The 20,427-nt window shown below is 39.6% G+C and overlaps 1 protein-coding gene across 1 annotated transcript in view; it reads left to right on the top strand.

The window, feature by feature from the left end:
* LOC150087049 (intracellular coagulation inhibitor 1-like) overlaps positions 1 to 20,227 on the top strand; it is a 31,090-nt gene extending 10,863 nt beyond the window's left edge. The window contains exon 2 of the mRNA XM_090371780.1: positions 19,006 to 20,227. Coding sequence (XP_090227906.1) covers positions 19,013 to 20,227 — 1,215 coding nt within the window. The 5' untranslated portion in view covers positions 19,006 to 19,012. The remainder of the gene's footprint in view (positions 1 to 19,005) is intronic.
* Positions 20,228 to 20,427: the final 200 nt, after the last annotated feature.

The raw sequence follows: 20,427 nt of genomic DNA, 5'->3' as shown, positions 1-20,427 counted from the left end.
GAGCACTGCATCTAGGATGTAGGTGCTAAGGCACTTAATTTTAAAATGAGGCACCTTATCTTGGTCTGCTGCACTCGATGGGCGTAGAGAGTGTATAGCATATATAAGTTGCTGCCTGGTGATAGAAACGATAAAGAGAGAGAGACAGAGATTATTAATAGGAACAAATTCAAATGCTGCAATAGTGGTATTGGATTGCAATCTATCAATGTAGTCCATTCAGTTATCTGTATCAATATTCGAACATTAAATATGCTGTCTGGTAGATTATGGCGCGTTTACCCTAGATAAGGTAGCTTCTGTATATCTTTATTGCTGATGCCTTGTCGGTTGAAAATAGCTCCTTCTCTGGAATACAGGATCCTATCTTGAATGGTGCCAGAGATTTTCCACTACTTGTGAAAGAACTGCTAATTCTCAAAACTGTACGATAAATCTTTGGTCCACCAAGTCCTGGTCATCAGGGAAATGTGAATAGTTTTAGCCGATGCATAGAGGGTGACTGTATATGTCCATCTCGTGATGAGATCAACTGCGAGGATTGGGTCACATCCTTCTAGTACATGCCATGGCATACGCTGTGCTCCCTCTAAGCACTTATTAGAATCAAGAAAAGTCGGAGAAATTATAACCCTCTTCTCCACACTGTCACGGCTATTGTAGTTAGGCATCGGCAATAAAAGAGGCAATGCAATCAGGTCTTGATCTGATATGAAGGTTTCTGGTGGAATTTCGATTCTGCAAACACCCGAATGAGGGTGTTTGCACAAATCTATCAGAATCGACAGATTTGTAGAATGAGGTCGAGACGATTAGTCCTGTTGTTGGCTCACCATTACCTATTGTTTTATTTGCTGGGAACAGATTGTTCATTAGTCGTAGGAGAAAGGATGCAGTGGAAGGTTAAAATAGCCGCAGAGCAGATGAGTAGCAGAGGGGTGCAATTTACTAGTTGACCAGCCAGTAGATCATCGATGCTAGCAATATCTGGTACTAGGGAGATGTTAATTGCTGTTATATCCATTAAATAGGCATTGAGCTCACTGTTACGAGTATTGCTTCATAGAATAAGGAGTTACTAGACGTGGTGTGAACAAATTTAAGGTTGTCATCTTTTATGAAGATGCCTAGCTCCCTCTGGAATGAATCTGATGTATAGAATATCCAGCAGTAGCAGCACAGGTTATGGACTCTTATTGAAGTTCGAGCCCTATTTCAGATAGGCAAATTACATCTGCGTTGTTGAACAAAGGGAGTTGTTCGAGGGCTTCAAGCTTATTTCGGAGGCTCCGAACATTTTGGTAGAAAACTGTAAAGACTTGTTTGTTTGGGTTTTTTGGCGCATTAGCAACTGCGGCTATAATGCGCCGCTGTAAAGACAGCGTGATAGGGAATTTTGATATGTTCATCTATCTGTTGTTGATTTTGGGCACCTCAGCAGTTTTGGCCTGGGGGAAATTATACTCTGAATTGGTAGTGATCGAAAAGCTGGGTTATAAAATGTTATATCAGGTCGATAGCAGTTATTGGTGGAAGATCGTGATTGGAGCTGAACGTGTGATGTAGCGGTTTTCGAAAGTTGACCAACAATTGTGCTGTTTCATAGTTTGTCAGTCATGAATGGGGTACGGGTATCTATTCATCAAATAGACCTCGAGGGTTGGGAAAGTTATGACTCATACATTGCTCAACAAATTAATAGAACAAAATGTTTTTCACGAACACCCCCAGGGGCACACATTTCGTGAATATTGTCTTGGCACACCCAGGGTCCTGGGTGTGCTAAGGGTTCTGCACCAGCCAAAATTTTTTTGGCTGTTGCAACATAAGCCTCAGGTTTTCTTGCACTATGTGGATAGTAATTATAATAATAATAATATTTTATTGTGAACAGTGTCGCCAAAGGCATATATTTGATATAATAGGCATCCTGGCATGCAAATTCCGACTATCCAATAGAAATCTATGTACCACCTTACAGAGCCGCACATTATGCAAATTATTCATGCCTATAAAACACGGCTTGCGACCACATCATTCCTCTTTTTTGTCCCGACTGTGTTAGGAAGGAAGGCAAAATTCAAGTGGACTTTGCGCAAGGAAGCCGGTGGTTTGTATCCCATTAACCCCTAACCATCGCAGAGCTCGTCGAAACTGGTGCCATGAACATGTGATGTGGAATCCTGACAAATGGGTTCAGTTTTGTTCTCTGACGAGTCCCGTTTTAGCCCACAAACAGATTCTAGACTTTTTTTAATTTGGAGACAACGAAGAATGCAATACCATCCCTCCAACATCACAGAAAGTAGGGCGGAACAATGATCAACGGCCGCACCCTTCCTTCATGTTTTTAATAGGGGTATCGTAACTGAACAGAGGTACCGAGTACAGATTCTAGAACCCTATGTGTGACTTTTTTTAGGGGTGCGGTTGGCACAGATTTTCTTTTTATGCACGACAACACTACTGCACATAGAGCTCAAGTGGTGTGAAATATCTTGAAACTGAAGATATCCAACGATTGCCGTGGCTGGCACGATCAGCAGACTTAAATCCGATGGAACGTGTGCGTGACGCTCTTGGGTGTCGCATTACACGCCGACAGCCAACTCCTCGTTCACTTGGTTAGCTAAGATCTGCACTGGTGGAAGAATGGGATTTGTTTCTACAGAATCTTATAGACACCGTTATATCGAGCATGGTTCACCGCTGTCAGGGCTGTTTAGCCGTTGGAGGTGGATCATACGCCGTAATGATGTCATATGACCATATTTTCAAGCATCTTGCATCGACTTCTGCAATGTGGCCTTTTTCGGTAATTCTTATACAACCCCTATAAATGTCCCTTATACGTGTCCGAAGTTTCTCACTTCATCATTATTCTATAGTACACCGCCATACCAAATTTTGTCTCGCTTCATCATAAGCTGCACGAGTTGTACCACGTTTTTTTTATGTGTTCTATTAATTTTATCGAGAAATGTACTAACTGCAATTGAATACGCCAACTGAATAACTTGAGTAAAATTAATTAAAATAGAACAAAACAGGATAACATTTTGATATAAAAATAAAATATACTGACAACCACATTAAACGCGATAAAAATAAAATATACACGAAATAGTACAAATTAAAAGTGATAAAACAACACCGCAGCTTTCAAAGGCAACCATCTCCTTTATCAACAGTTGAACTTTACTGTCACGATACATTCTTCAATAACGTCAGTAGGGACACGCATTCATCATCATCAGCCATTGTCAATCCACTGCAGGATGAAGGCCTTTCCAGGAACTTTACAGTTCCTTCTGTTTTGTGCAATGGCCATCCATTTACTACCCATGAACTCGTGAATTTCATCTGTCCATCTCTGTCGTGTTCTAGGTTTTCTTCTAGCTCCTCTTGAGTACCATTCTGTTATTTTCTTAGTCCCTCTGTCATCATGTCTTCGAGCTATGTGTCCTTGCCTAAAACCATTTTGTTCTTTAGTTTTGATAAGAATGTCCTTTACTTGAGTTTGCTGCCTAATCCATGTGTGTCTCTTTTTATCAAATAGTCTGATTCCCAATATAATTCGCTCCATTCTTCGCTGTGTAGTTCTCAGCTTCTCTTCCATTCTTTTGGCAAGTGACCAAGTTTCACTTCCATAAGTCATGGTGGGGAGTATACATTGGTTCATTTTTTTACGTTTCAGACAAATTGGGACATTGCTCCTCAGAATGTGAATATATGTATTTCCTGAATGCTGTCCATCCGAAATTTATTCTTCTCTTGTTTTCTAGCCATTTATCATTATTACAGCTAATGACTTGTCCCAGGTAAGTATATGAATCCACCTTTTCAATTACAGCTCCTTCAATCATTATATAATTTTCTGTGGCATACTTGTTCATCATTACTTTTGTTTTAGCCATATTCATCTTTAGTCCGAAATCCTTACTAACTCTGCATAACTGATTAAAATTTTCTTCTAATTCTTTGGAATCATGGCTTATGATCACAATGTCTTCTGCAAATCGTAAATGGTTTAGGTACTCTCCTTTCTGCGACCAGTCCAATCTTCTGAAAGCTTACTCAAGGGCAGCAGTAAACAACTTCGGAGATATTGTGTCTCCTTGTCGAACACCTTTCTCAATTTTAAATTTGCTACTGGCTTTGTATAGTCTAATAAAGGAGGTAGCGTTCTTATATATTTTCTTCAAAATCGTAGTGTATGGGGTATCTATGCCTTGTCTTTCCAGTGCCCTTGTCTTTCCATTGCCTTATGCTGTATGGAGTCAAATGCCTTTTCATAATCCACAAATGCCAGGCATAATGGTGTTTTATATTCATTTGCTTTCTCCATTAGCTGTGATATTACGTGAAGGTGATCCATAGTTGAGAATCCGTATTACAATTCTGTATATTTTAATTTTATCTATATTTTTATCGCTTTTGACTCTACAGTTGTCAGTGTACTTTATTTTTACATCAAAATTGCATTCTATTTTCATTTATTTTAATAAAAGTTTTAGCATATAACCGTTGGTGTATTGAATTGCAGTCAGTATGGGATACGGTATCATCCGTTGTTTTTGTGATTAGGGTGCCAACTGGCCACATTGATGTAAATGCAACTGATCTGAAGCCCCAAGTACTCATTCCACTGTAAATGGGGTATAATTTGGCGTTGTCTTTTTGAGTAAATGTGCAGATACTTTGGTATGCAGCTCTTGACCCAATTTCAGAATCAATATCCTCAGCTGTTTTTATTCGGCCAAGTCTGGTAAAGATTTACTTAATGAGTATATAAGAGTTCAAAATTAGGTTTAATGTGTGCGTTTCAATTGTAATATTAATGAATACTTAATATTGATGTATTACAATTCTAATATTAATTATTATAATTTTAACATTAGTGTTCCAATTAGATTAAATTATACTGAGGGCGTCGAGAGCCAACGGAGATCCATGTGCAGAGTGCTTACGCTCCCATTATGTTTGCGTGTGTCCACATCTGGATGTGAGAGTTAAAAACACTGCAAGTCAATTCTAACATATCAATGATATAAAAAAATTAATAAAATAAAATCGTTTTTTATTATTTTAAGTTTATAGAACTTTCACCGATTTTTAAAAATTAATTTAATTACTTAAAATGTGATATTAAGGTCTCTACCGGGCCTCTGGGATGAACCCAGGGTCCCGAGCTGGATATCACCATCTCTCTCTTTCTCTCTCTCTCTCTCTCTTTCAGGGTAACTTGAGAAATTTTTTGACTGGTGCAGCATAAACCTCAGGCTTCATTGCATCATATGGCTAATAATAATAATTCATTCATTCATTTTTTCATATTTTTATTTACACACCATTTTATGTACATTCTCAAAGTATACAAGATTTATATACAGTAAAAATAAATCAGCAAAATAAACAGGTGAAATAAACGTGTGTGTTTTATCTGTACCGAAGGTGGCTCTTAGCCCATCTCCACTAAGCCCATCTCCACCCTTCACGTGTCAACTCTGCAAAGCTTTATGTATTAGTATATAGTGTGTCGCTTGTGTGATCCCGCACCCTAAATTGGGCGCCAGCATGTATTCTACCGATTAAGTATATTATCTGCAGCACGGATCTACATTTATTCTACACCCGAAGAGGTTAGCAGGGAGTGGGGAGCATTCTGGACTGTCCTACCAGCATGATCTTGGCACTCCTTGTGGTGAGACAGCCTGGGCAAATCGAGTGAATGCAATATATGCATTCTCGTCATCTAATAGATCTTGCGGGGAGTTCCTCGGATTACTGTTAACAGTTGTAACCGGTGGGGGGGGGGGCACTCGTACATAACGTGAGCCCAGGACTTCTCATCTCCACAATGGCAGAAGGGATGTGACTGGATACCCATAGAGTTCAGTTTGTGCTGGAACGGGGAAGTAAGGGAGGGGAGATGAAGGCATCTCATTAAAAATAAGGAATATTACAGAAATTAGTAAGTATAGATATTCAACTTCCATGAAGTTTGCAACGCCTCGCTTGACAGAGCACAAAAGAAATGCATATTTCTTTTGTGCTTCCTGAAAGGATGGTCGTATATTTTGCGAATATGAATAAATTACTTCGAGTATTTTTGAAAGAAGGCAGTGATATTTCTGGTAGATCTGGCCAATTGATGTGGTGCGAGTGAAAGATCACCGAAGTACAAGAAGAGGAAAAACAAACTGCGATGCGGTAGTTTTGTAGCTCACAGTCTATGCATTCTACACGTAGCCACTGCAAACCTCTCTGCCGCAATGTCCATAGTGCGCTGCGGTGATTACACAGTGAAACCTAACATTAATATAATAACACTTGTGTACAGTTAGGTTACAGAAATTGGCTAAAGTACAAATGTACGAAATGAATATAAACCGAAGTTGGCTAAAGACGTGTAGCTCACTGTAGTAACTGTTTGTACCTCACGAGCGATGCATTAACCGTATAGTCTCCTTTGTTTGAAGCACAGTTTGTAGTATCGCCGTCCCCCACACACCGGGTGGAAAAGACTTGAGTTCAAGTCGCGTCAATGATGGGAAGAATTTTCATGGCCTTTTTCACAACGTGGCTGAGTTAGTTAGTCTGTGGTGAGGTTAGCATGGTTTTTCTCCGAACAAAACAGAAAATCGACCTCAGAACACACACACACAATTTACAGAAGTATACATGGAGCAACATGGCCTTAGTCCCTGATGCTCCTAAAACCTTATTACAACAACTATCATCGTATAGCCACCGCAAACTGCGCTGTAGCAATTACTGTAGCGGGCTGTGGTGGCTGTTTGGTCGAAATATCTCCTATAACAGCGTATTTACCTAGGTAGCCGGTGGCGGTGCTGAAACTGTTTTTGTACTACCATGGTTATCTATGGGATTCGACTATCTGTATTAATTTGTGGCAATATTAACTAGAGCCGTGTTAAGATGGAAGCCTGGAAGCGACAGCATTCAAAATTCAATTTGAATGCTCTCGCTTCGAGGAAAAATAATTTTTAGCAATAGTTGCCAAATAGTGTGGCTTTTCATGAACACATCGTTACTAAGAAGCAGCATTTCTGTGTTTTCATCCGGTTGTTTTAGTCCTGATATGGACTTAAACAACACATTTATTTTATTTCTTTATATTTATTTCTTTTTTGAGAAGTGATATTTGTTGTTGGTTTTTTTAAGGTTTTAGGCGCATCAGCAACTTAGCCATAAAGCGCTATATATATGTCTGCAAATTGCGTGTGTTTTATGGTCGATCTGCTGTTTTCCGGATGAAAAAAACCGGGGTTTCCGGGAGAAAAGCCATGCTTCCCTACCCCGAAATCGACTAACTCAGCTGAGTTGCGAAAAAGACAAATTATTCCCGTCGTTGACAATATTAGGACTCAGGTCTTTTTCACCGGGTGTGGGGAAGACTGTGATTATAACACGAAGGCTTATTTCGAGGGTTTAGCGTCAAACAAAATCATTTTGTAGTTTATGCGTTGTTGTAATTTACCAAAAAAGTCATTTTAAATTTTCTTGGTTTACCGGAAATGTACTTACAGCTTAATCTAACTTGTAAAGTAATAGAGAGAGATACAGTTCTATGACATAATATGCATTGTTATTTGTATAAAGTAAAACTAAAGTTATCGCAAAAAGAAAATGCAATTTTGTACTTAACGTTGCTTGGCACTAAACCCTCGATTGGTTGGCTAGCACTGGCAAATCGTTGTGAATCTAAAAGGTCAATGACATTATAAGAAAACTTGTTTTTTTTTATTTGAGGCAAGTTCTCAGCTTTGTCTCGTCTGATTTTATATGAATCACTCGCAACTGTTGCTCTAATATTTTTGTTACCTTTCTTTAATTGGCAAGAGGCTTGTTATCTAAGTAATTACAAAACAAACTTAATTACCTAAGTCTTAAATTATCTAAGTACCGATTGCTTACGAGTGGCACAGCTATTCATTCAAATCACGTTGCTTCGAAATGTTATACTCTTAGAACAGAGTATAACATATCTGCTGAAAATATTACCGTTGTTTTAAACTCGTCATAAAATTAGCTGGTCTTATTACCCCCACAACTAATTGATGAGTAAATGAATATCCACAATGTAATTTTATTAATACCTAACAGCGAGGCAATGTTAACACAGAAAACTTGAAGTGACTACATCCAGGCACCGTCTTTCTGGGTCGGCAAAATGAGTACGCATTTTGACTTGGAGTAACCAATTGTTCATGACGAAATACAGTAGTGCACGCCTTTGAGTTTACTATGGTTCAATACTGTTGATAATATTCTTGTCAAATGACCAATTGTAACTCCTCTGATCTATGTGGTCGGGATGGAGCATGAGTATTCAAAGAATTCTTGTTTGTAAAGGGGGTAACCAGGGTTTCGCCTATACGCCGCCGAGTCATCTAACGGCAAAGTGCCAAGCCCGGCATTAAAAAAAAAAAAAAAAAAATCTGATGAAACGTTTGTATATTTATGTTTGTTATTTGGTTTTTAGCAACTAAGGCCATATTGCTCGGGGGATATGCGCTGGTCATTCCCTGACCTTTCCATATCCTCCGTATTTGGTGGTCACGGGCTCGAACCCCGGATCTAATCAAGAAACGTGTGCTACGCACTGCTGCTCCTGCCCACCTGACTGCGGAGGAGCCATATCAATGTGTGTTTTGTTGTATGTTGTAAGCCGGCAACTGGCATTTAGCAGTCAGGGGGAAGGAGAACAAAGACTCCCCTACCCCAACTCTCGATCCAAGCCACGAGGAAGCAGCCATATTCTACTATCAAGAGACACGTACCGAGGTTGGGGATGGAGTATAAACACAACTTTTCTTAATTATGTTTGGGAGGGAGAAATGAACACAGAGCTATTATAGGATTGCATGGGTTTATTTAAATGTAGTACCGTAAGTCGGTACACGGCGCTGTTCATCAGTTCGCGAGAGGGAAAATTTCTGATTTACTCATTCAAGCAGTAGTCGCCGCACGAAGAGCATGCTTCGATATACGAACTGTGAGCTGGCAGACATGCACCTAGTGTTGTTGTTGTTTTGGTTTTTTTTAGGAGCATTAGCAACTAAGGCCATATTGCTCCGGGATATGCGGTGGTCATTCCCTGACCTTTCCGCATCTTCCGTATTTGGTGGTGAAGGGCTCCAACCCCGGTCTAATCAAGAAGCGTGTGCTACGCACCTGCTGTTCCTTCCCACCTGGCTACGGAGGTGCCTATGGACCTAGTGTATGGATTAGCAGAGGACCTGCACGGTGTGCGCTCCCATGTGGCACAAAGTATTCAAAGTATTTTTGTTTACTGCAGCCTCCAGGGTTTCCCCTATTGCCGCTATGATTCTTGTAGGTTTTTTAAGCCGGCGAGTGTGTGTATGGGGAGGTTTTTGTTTGAGTGTTTGTTTTGTTGAGTGTTGTATGCCGGCACCTGGAGACTTTGCAGCCAGGAGGCAAGAACAGATATATCTTGCGTCCTGACTCCCGTCCCTAGCCACGTGGAGGCGCTCCAGGGAGTCTGGTTATCACAAAAGGAGGTTCTTGAACCTCTATATGTTTATACAATAATATTAAAATAGAGATAAATATAGCAATAAAAGAGTAAATCATCAAGTGTGGATAGAGTTGGTTTAGTTGAGTGGGGATCAATTAATGGAGTGAATGTTTCTAGTGTGTTTTACATACAATGTGGTAATAATTTAAAATAAGTTAAGTTTCGTCAGGAGATTAAAGCATAGCGTGTGGATGAATTTAGATTTAGTTAAGGGGAGCAGTAAAGTAGTGGGTGTTTCTAGTGAATTTAGCATGTTCAATGTTTAGGTTGTCCAACGATCTATACCAAATATTGGCCCTTGTAGGGGCCCATCCTGCCAGAAGAGGGCACGGCGTAACAATCAATTCCATGCACCTGCGGCAGCCACGACGGAGCCGCGGCGACAGACACAAACCAGTGCACCACAACCGCGGCACCCCCGGAGCCACAGCAAACCTGAACAAAAGTGAACTCTTCTAAGTTAGTAATTACTACAATTTTACAGTTGACAATATAAATACTTGGCAAAACAGCCACTGTCGCAACAACACTACGGCCGAAGACACAACCAGTGTCCTTAACCACAGCGCTACCGCAACAGCAACTTAACAGTTCTAAGGTAGTTAAGAATATCTTATAATTATCATAGCTATACAGTTCACAGTTATCTTTGCTTGTCCTACAGGGTTTAATTTCATCTTGAGGGGAAGCACCGCATTCAAGACACACATTCTTGCAGGGCTCAATCCTGTCCTAGAGTGTGTGGAGATGAGTTCATTGTGTGTTTTGCGAGTAAAAGGACGGACAAGCCAGTGTGGCAGGGTAGTTAACGGGAAACATGATTATTGCCAGTGGCTTCGACCCAGTCCTGTAGGGCTATAACCAAGTGAAATTCTCGATTGCTCAGCTTCTCGTAGATCTCGGTCCTGTCCTATGAAGGTAGGGTCCTCACTAATAAATAAAAAAAAAAAAAAAAAAACGCACATACTGAAGACACTATGTGGCCTATGACATCGACCCAGTTCTTTAGGGCATGTTCAGTGTTAGTCACTAATTTCAAGGAAGCTACATCACAGTTATGTGTGCTCCGCTGCTCCTAAGCTGTGGGATGTCTTGTTCTTGAGTCCTTACTTTTGCTTCTTATTCAGTTCAGTATAATTGTGCTTCCGTTCTGCGTTACTTCCTATTTTCTTGTTCTGTTGAGTCCCTTCCACTTCATTCCTTCTTTTCATTTTCCCATTTACCTACTGTCTCTCTGTGCTTCCTGCTGGAGGGCCGCCCTTCGCCTGAATAATTTTCCTGCAAAAGCTGAAAGAAGTTTGAGCGATTCTGCCCCAGCTATCAGTTGTGGGAATTCTCCAGCGTTAGTTACGTTAGTCCCCAATAGCAGGGGATGTCTCAGATCTGTGTAGAGGTAACAGTCAAGTATGAGGTGTTTCACTGTTTCTTCTTCGCCGCATTGACAAAGGGGGGAGAGAGTTAGGCCTAATTTGTGGAGTTTGGAGTTGAGACTACCATGTCCTGTGATTAGAAAAGTAGTATGCATGCTTGGTGTCCACCAGTTCCTGGATTTGTCTCGCAGATATATTTGTGGGAAGAAGGTGAAGGTGTCTCTTCCCTTAGTTGTTGTTTGCCAGATATCCTGCCATTTTGTGCCTATGTCCCTATAAATTCTTGCTTTGTTTTCTTTTATACTTTGGTTGGTGTCGTTGGCAATTCCTCCCAGCGTAGCCTGTATGCCTAGCCGTTGGTTGTGTGCCAGGTAGTGGTAGATTACATCAAAGTATACGGGTGGTCTCCCGCACAGTACCTGGAGGGCCTCAGTAGAAATTGTCCTGCATGCTCTGCAGGTTGCCAGGAGAAAGACTCTTTGTGACTGCAATAAGTATTTTTTGCAAGCCGAGTTCAGTGCTCTGTAACCCCAGGCCCCGGCTCCATAGCAGACAATGGGAATGTACAAGCAGGAGTAGTATAGGCTTAGTGTGGAGGATTTAATTCCCCATATGGCTTTTGTGATGTTAATGAGCCATCCTGCTATTTTCCTGATTGATTTGACGATATGCCTGATGTGTGGCAGAAAGGATAGCTTGTCATCTATCCAGATGCCCAGGTATTTATGCTGACGCACTAGTTCAATTCTTTGACCTTCTAATTTAATATTTGGTGGTCTATTGAGGTCGAGGTGGCCTTTGAGAAGGATTTGCTTGGTCTTTGGTATTGATATTATCAACTTATGAGTATTGCTCCATGTGTAAAGTTCCTGCAGGATTGTGTTTGTTTTATCCTCGAGTTCCTTGCGTGAGTTTCCTGGGATTACCAGGGCGAGATCGTCCGCGTATGCGATGGGTATAATCTCTCCATGTGGTAGATTTAGCCACCCGTCCAGCACCATATTCCAGCACAGGGGTCCCAGGACTGAACCCTGCGGGCATCCTCTTGTTATCTTTCGCATAACTGAGCAACAGCCCGAGGAGACTACTGCGCGCCGGTCTTGAAAGTAACTGTCCATAAGCTTGTAGATTGGAGCTGATACCCCAGCCTCTCGGAACCTCGCAAGGGCACTCGGCCACCATAGTGTATCGAATGCCCCTTTGAAGTCCACGAAGAGGCCGAGGACATATTTGTGGTTATAATTTTTAATTGTTGTTAGCATAAGGTTAATTGCATCTGTGGTGCACTTGTGTGGAGTGAAGCCTAGTTGCCCGTTTGAATTTAGTGCCTTTGAGTTATAGTAGTTTCTGAGTCTTTGGGCCAGGAGTTTTTCCAGCACTTTCCCAAGGAAGGGTAACAGTGCTATTGGTCGATATGACGTGGCCTGGTTTGTCGGTTTTTCTGGGGACTTTAATATAATTTTCAGGTTGGCTGTTTTCCAAGCTGTAGGGAAGGTGCCAGCTACAAGACAGGAGTTATAAAGGTTTCTCAGCATATCTGGGCAGGTTTTCCATACCCTTTTTATTATGGAGACCTCAATCAGGTCTATTCCAGGGCTTTTACCATCCTTTAAAGATGTGATCGCAGCTTCTATTTCCTGTTCTGTAAACGGTGCCTCTTCTGCCACTGCAGTATATGTCAGGTGCTGAATCCTAATGTTTGTCTGTTCCAGGTTTTCTGGTACAGTTATATCTTGGTATATAATTTCATCTAATATGGTGTCCATAGTTGCACTCCAGGAGAGTGTTTCCGTTGTGTCAGGCTTTACTATTGATGCTAATGGGGTTGTTGGATGTAGCTTATTGATAAGTAGTTTGTACGGTAAGCCCCAAGGATCTTTTCCCAGTGTTCTTTGAATTAGTCTGTCCCATGCTAGTTTTTTCTCCTTTTGAATGTTATTGAAATAATTGTTCCTAGCTGTTTTGTACGTTTCATATAGAGTGGCCAGTTCCGCTTGATTGTGGTTGTTTCTTTTTGCCTTTTGGAATTCCTTCCTAGCCTTTCTTAGTTCCCTCCTTAGTGTTGCAAGTGCTGGGGTCCACCAGGGGACTGTTCTGGGCTTCCTTTGTTTGAGTGGGAAGGTTTTGTTAGCCGCCTCTTTAATAGTATCTGTGATATTCTGCTGGAGCTTGTTCACATCCCCATTTTGTTGTTCCAGTTGCTCCCTGGTAAGATCTATTAGATTCCTGTCAAAGTGTTCCCAGTTTGCGTTTTTAGTTTTGTACCTTGGGGTGTCGTAGTTCCTGCGGAAGGTTGGTGTTGTAGGCAATGTGGCTATCGTGAAGGTAATGGGGTTGTGATCACTGGTTGTCCATGATGGATGTACTGTCCAGTTTGTTAGATTATATGTAAAGAACCTGTCCCATGTGGCACAACATCGCTTCGCAATTAATGTGTGGGCAGGTATGGTCGGTGACTGTTTAGTCAGCCCATACCTGTTACCATCCCGCATAAACTCCGCTAAATATCGGACCTTTCTTGAACAAGTTCTACAAGGGTTACTTCACGATGTTCCAGCAAATGTTAGACGCAACATTGGTTTCAACATGACGGGGCGTCTGCCCATTATGGAAGATGTGTTCGTGACCATTTGAACAGGCGTTTTGGGCATCGATGCATTGGCCGTGGTGGACCCGTTGCCTGGTCCCCACGCTCACCTGATTTATCGAGCCTTGATTTCTTTCTGTTGGGGACCCTCAAATTTATCCTGTATGAATCGTCTGTGGAGACGGAAATGAAAAAATACTTTAAAACTTTAATGAAAAAAATACTTTAAAATTCTTAAACTCCATTGAATAAGAAACATAAAAAAAACGTTAAAAAAAGTTACATAATATTCGATATTAACAGTAACTTAATTGAAAGAATCTCAATTTTCAGAGTCAGAAACAACTGTCATATGGAGAGAGAGGTTTTTTTTTTTTTTTGATTTGGTAGTTGTTGGCGCATCGGCTTCTGTGGCCATATTGCACCTCCCAACGTTTTTGCAGTACTTTGATCCAAGCCCGAGGCGGGAATCGAACCCGCGACCTTTGGGTTGCCGGGCAGGTACTTTACCCACTCGGCTAGCCCGGTCGGCAGGAGAGAGAGGTGTTAATCCCTTGCTGGTAGAGGGTTGTGGTGAAACAGGTCCAGTTGATGAAGTGGTCTTGAAGAAATCATCAAGCTTCACTTGCCTTACAGTAATAAGGAGGCAGCACCAAGGTGCTGCCTCCTTATTACTGTAAGTTGCAACAAAAATGCAACTGGGAATGATGTGGAACAGTTGCGTTTAATTCTCCCATTCCTGCTAACTAACCTCTCAGCATTAGGGTGAGCAGGTGCATTATCTAGCAGTAAAAGAGCCTTTATTTCATTAGAAGGAATTTTTAGCACATCTGTCTGATGTGCGACGCTATCAGATATAAATAGGTTCTGAATTTTTTTTCCTCTAGGACAGAAATTTTTGTCCGTTAAATCCAAAGTTCGTTAAAGTGGGGTCTGTTAAATCGAAGGCCTATTGTATACATACAGGGTTGTTAAAATTAAAGTATCTCTATGCAGAGGGCTCTGGAGCGAGTTCTAAGGCTCGTACTGAAGAGAAATTTGGACAACAGGTACAATAAAGAATGTGCTCGCCATTTATTGGGGAAAAAAAAAATAAGTTACAAAATTTGTCACTGTATGGCGCGTAACTATCTTAGTTACGATTATGCAAATAACTTACGTTATTTGCATAATCGTAAGTTATTGCCACAGCGCCACTACTCAGCTCTACTGTACTGTATAAAAGCAAAGCAGTCTCTTCAAAATCACGCAGTAGATGTTTGCCTGCACTACAGCAGCAATGCCAACAACGTTGCAGGAAAAGGCGCTATTAGTGAAGTTGTACTATCAGGAAAAGGCGCCATTAGTGAAGTTGTACTATCAGGAAAAGGCGCCATTAGTGAAGCTGTACTATCAGGAAAAGGCGCCATTAGTGAAGCTGTACTATCAGGAAAAGGCGCCATTAGTGAAGCTGTACTATCAGGAAAAGGCGCTTTAGTGAAGCTGTACTATCAGACAGCAGTATTGCAGCTGCGGCTATCAGAGAATTCCAGCGTCAGAAGCGCATAAGGCCCATGTGGACCTATGACTGTTTGTGCTGTCCGCAAAATGATTGCGAAATTTGATGAGACAGGACATCTTGGTGTTCAACCAGGTAGAGGTCGAAAACGAATGGACTCTTCTCTTGTTGAAGATGTGGCTATGGCTGTCTTGGATTTATCAAGTCAATCTCCATGTGGTAGCGCAAGTGTGCCAGCTGTTTCTCGTGAAGTGACATGCCGTATTCTACTGTAAGGCTAGTAATGCGTCAGGTGTTGTGGTACTGTCCTTACAAGGTGCACATGCTACAGCAGCTAAAGCATGGTGATGCAGATATTCGTTTCACATACGCACTTCAGTTTCTGGCACGAATGGCAGTGGACATCACTTGGCCATGGAACATCCTTTGGAGTGATGAAGCCCACTTCTGCTTAAATGGACAAGTGAATACGCACAACTGTCGGCAAAAGAAAACCCTCGAGTTATCTAAGAGGTCCCGTTGCATTCTCCAAAAGTGACAGTGTGGTGTGGTGTGGATTTACGGCCACATTCATTATGGGGCCATATTTTTTTGAACAGGTAACAACGACTGGACCCCACACTGTTCCGTCACTGGACAGCGATATTATGAAATGTTGGCAAATTTCGCAATACCAGAGCTGCAACAACGTGGGTGCCTTCAGGATACCATATTCATGCAAGATGGTACGCCACTCCACATCCACCGTTGTGTCCAAAGATTGGTAAGGCAACACTTTACAGAGAAACGGGTCATCAGCCGTTGTTTCCAGACATCTTGGCCACCCCGATCACCGAACCTCACCCCATGCGACTTCTGGTTGTGGTGGTTTTTGAAGAACCAGGTGTATCGGGAAGGATGTCAGATCTGAAGTTAGACGTCATTTGCTGGCTATTCCAGTTGACATGTTACATTCTGCTGTAGAAAATGCTGTTTTTCGAATGGAAACTGTTGTTGACCAAAATGGAGGACACATTGAACAATTGTAGCGCTGTTCAAATGATTTGTATTGCCACAGCGCCATATAGTGACAAATTCTGAAACAATTTTTTTTTCCAATAAATGGCGAGCGCATTCTTTGTTGTACCTGTTGTCCAAATTTCTCTTCAGTACGAGCCTTAGAACTCGCTCCAGAGCCCTCTACATAGGGATACTTTAATTTTAACAACCCTGTATATATATATATATATATATACAGGGTTGTTAAAATTAAAGTATATCAAATTCTATTCATACCCCGGGACGGCATCGAGTGAGGATCAAAGGAGTTTACAAGATAGAGGATATCAAAAACAATTGCCCTATTCATCGATCACGTGAGCTCGAACCAGTTCTACCTAAGTTATTAAAACCAGGGTCGTCTTTTGGCGTTCCGATGACTCACCAGATTATATAGCAAACATATTAAAATGTGCTTGGGTTAAATCAAATGATTTGTTTTTAAAGAAATTCGAAAGTGTTTCTATGAAATTTGGTTTTGAAGTTATTTCCGAGACACTTATTCCAGCTTACTGGCAATACGAACTTTGACGTTGTTATGATTTTGTTAGCCGAAGAAAGAATTTAGTAATCTGTGTTTAAAACTTACTTTTCAGAATTTTATTGTTGTAATATATAATGTTGAATTCTATTTGAATTTTGTTTTTTTTTTTTGGGTCATTGTTTTAGGCAGATTTGAATAATATCTTTTTTATTTTTTATTCCCTTTTTTTTTTTTTTAATTTAAACAGATATTAGCAACTTAAGCAGAATTGTCGATAATGGTATTTGTTTTGGTCATTAAGCCCACCTTATGGGTTGAATAATCGTCCCTCGGTCTATAGTGGGAGCAGAATGAGATCCCCATGATCAAAATTCAGTGCAGTAAAGTGTACACATTTTATTTGAACAGAGACCATTTCATTTTTGTGGTGGTGCGGTGGGATGACATTTTCTTGGTTGCATGCAGATGATTTAAAAAGCGTTGCCACCGCACTGCTTTAATAATATTATAACAGAAGCTGCTACTCAAAATATCAGTATATTGGATTTAGTTCAAATTTGTTATTGGTTCTCATTGAACATTTTATGTTTCTGAAACCATTGCAAAGTACCCTTCTACTTCTGAATTACTGCCGTTGCAGTTCAAAATGTGCATTTTTCATTTTCTGTAAATCAAAACTGATTGTCGCTGTGAGTACTTGAAATTTCTGTTTTCTGAATAAAAACTCAACGTAAATACGCCATAAAAAATGTATCCTTCGTTATAATCTCCCCTGAAAAAGTATTAGTCTCCATCCGCAGCTCGTTAGTTTTTTTTTTTTTTTTTACGCTCCCTCTTCTTTTCATTCCTTTGTTCCATTTATCTCTCACTACTTCCTTGATTATACTACAATTGCAAAAGTTTGCTGTTCTGCATTTCAGTTGCAATTTCATAAAATTATATTCAGAAACTCTTTCACAAGGTGAAGTGTATTTGTCCCTACTATTTCCGTTAATTGTTTTGTTGATGTTAGCCTTTGTTATAAAACTCTGGAGTTTGATATTCTCGAGTTCGTCACTATTCGCTGAACATTTTTATTGAAAATATTCAACAGATTGATGTAGGTGATAACCTCTAAGCAGTTTCAATGGCGTACTAATTCAGAATAGGGTTCTCGCAACTAGCAATAAAATCAATAATAGTTAAAAACAACGATAAGAATTTGAAGTCATGTACTCAAACTAATTGAAATTGTTGGGGGTTGGGATGGATTTTTTTTTTTTTTTTTTCGTTTTTAGTAATTCCAACAAAATAGTTTATTATAATTTTATATTTATTTTTAAATTCAGATTATTGGTTATGATTCGTATTATATCATCACTTCAGAAAACTGATCATTCGCAGCGAAAGAAAGTTGGACTGTTATATTTACGTACTTTTTCTTTTTCATTTTGTCAAGCAGACGAAGTCAAACATTTAAAACGCGGCATATGAGCAGTGGAGCGTAATTTTAAACAGACAAAGCAACTACGGGCTAGTTCATTACCAGAGTATGTGCTGCCTAGCAACGATTCACGTGAGCATGTACATTGGTACTCAAGTCACGCTGAAAGAGTAGAAGCCATTTTTTTCTGTTTTGTTACTAAAAAAAAATAATGCCCTAGTAATAAATTTAGAAATAAATTAGATGGAACGCCTCTGAACATTTTAAACGATCCTCGATGTTTGCTGAGACAGGTTAATATGTTACAAAGACCATGAAGGTTTTTCGAAGTAATTTTTCTTGTCGGAACTTCAAACTCGGTAATAAAATTTCTATCTTCTGTGCTAAGAAAGAAATAATAAATACACATAATTTAGAATGTTATGTAACTAAGTTTGCTTGATTAATTTGTACACTTTTATGGCTTCAAGAAAACAGTTGTACATTGCATAATTCGAAACACTAACAGCTTAAAAAAAAAAAAAAAAAAAAAAAAAAGGAAGTTTGTAATCTTCTATAATGTAGGAAGAGCATCATAAGAACTTTTTCAGCATATTAGGCACCTAGATCATGCGTATTTTAATGAACCATTCCCTCAATAAATATCGATATTGATTTGAAGGATATATACTGTATTCTATGACAATATTTCTGATATTTACAAACATGTAACACAAAAAAGCTAAAAATAAAAAAAATAGTTTAATGGAAAAATATTTAATTATAGATATAAAATATCTTGAAAAATAATATCAGTATGATATTGGTTTTTCTATAGGTTATTGTTTTCTGCTTGTTGTAAAAGTATTTTTGTCTTTTCAAACTGACTTTGGTTTACTATAGTCAGTTTTAAAAAGAACTCTACGTAACATCAGTGACGGATCAGTGAGGGATAATCAGGATCCGTTCCTGATTAAAATACTGTAGTATGATGTTCATAATTTATATAGATTGGATAGGTAATATTTCTATAAACTGAGTTTTATTTTTATTAATTTCAGAGTTACCATGAAAAGAATTTTGCTGTTGTGCGCCTTGATCGTTACTTTTGAAGAGAATGTGTATGCTATATCCCAGTTCGTTGATGTCATTTATCCAGGTACTCCATTAAGAGTTATAGAAGCAGTCAATGGCTTTGCCTTTTCTCTTTCGAGTCATCTTCCTGTTGCTGGTAACCAGTTTTTCTCCCCTCTCAGCGCCTCTATTGCCTTAGCCATGATTTATCTTGGAGCTAAAGGAAACACAGAAGCAGAAATGAGATCTGTGTTAGGTTATGACTCTGCTGATCTACAACCAGATGCTATTCATGAAGGGTTCAAACGCATATTACAAATTATTTCCATCGGCCAGAAGGATTACGATCTTCGAATGGCCAACACAATGCTAGTCCAACAAGATTATCACATTATATTCAATTACAAAGATAAAATTGACAATTTCTATAATGCTTCTGTGCATGAAGTGAATTTTGTTGACTCATCAAGTATATTGAAAAGGGTTAATGCCTGGACCGCTTGGAAAACAAATGGAAAAATTACCACTCTTCTACAAGAACCGCTACAACCCCTTACCCGACTGTTTTTTCTTAATGCCGTTTACTTCAAAGGTACTTGGAAAACACGATTTGATCAACGGTTAACTATGCCTGATACATTTTATAACAATGGTCAGGTCCCTAAAACTGTACCTATGATGAGAATTAAAAGGAAATTTCGTTACACGTATGTTCTAAAATTAGAAAGCTATGCGTTAGAATTGCCTTACAGTGGTAAGGACGTATCAATGTTAGTAATCCTTCCAGAGAAACGCGATGGGCTAGCACAAATAAAATCTCTAATAACTGCTGCAGTAATTGAAGACATAATACAAGGTATGCGTGAAGTGCCTTTACAGGTTACACTTCCTCGTTTCCACCTTGAAGAAGAATATGATCTTATCACAGTGTTGAAAGAGATGGGAATCAAATCATTGTTTGAAGATGAAGCCGATCTGTCAGGAATCACTTCAAAGAAAGGATTGTTTGTTTCTAAAGTGATTCATAAGTCAGTTATTGATGTTGACGAAGAAGGAAGTGAAGCTACTACTGTTACAGGAGTGGCAGCTGGAGTCCGAATTGGCGGCCCACTAGTGTCTTCATTCATTGCTGATCACCCATTCTTGTTTATTATCCGAGACGCTCATACAGGTGTTATTCTCTTCATGGGCCGAGTCAGTCAACTGTAAGGAAATAAAACATAATGGTAATGTGAAAAAAACAAAACTAATTTTTCACTATTAAAATGCAATTTTGAAAATGAGTTAGTCGTTCCACTTAATTTTAAATGCTGTCATCTTTCATTTTATGATTTTAAATGGTAAGTTTTCCAGTTAAAATTAATTAATTTTATTTTTGTTCTTAATTTTCTCATGTTAAATAAATAAAT

Source organism: Mastigoproctus giganteus, chromosome 4 (genome assembly GCF_048544385.1).
Source record: "Mastigoproctus giganteus isolate SK-2022 chromosome 4, ASM4854438v1, whole genome shotgun sequence".
Classification (NCBI taxonomy): domain Eukaryota; kingdom Metazoa; phylum Arthropoda; class Arachnida; order Uropygi; family Thelyphonidae; genus Mastigoproctus; species Mastigoproctus giganteus.
The sequence above is the reverse complement of the archived record's forward strand: the minus strand, read 5'-3'. Positions and strand labels throughout refer to the sequence as shown.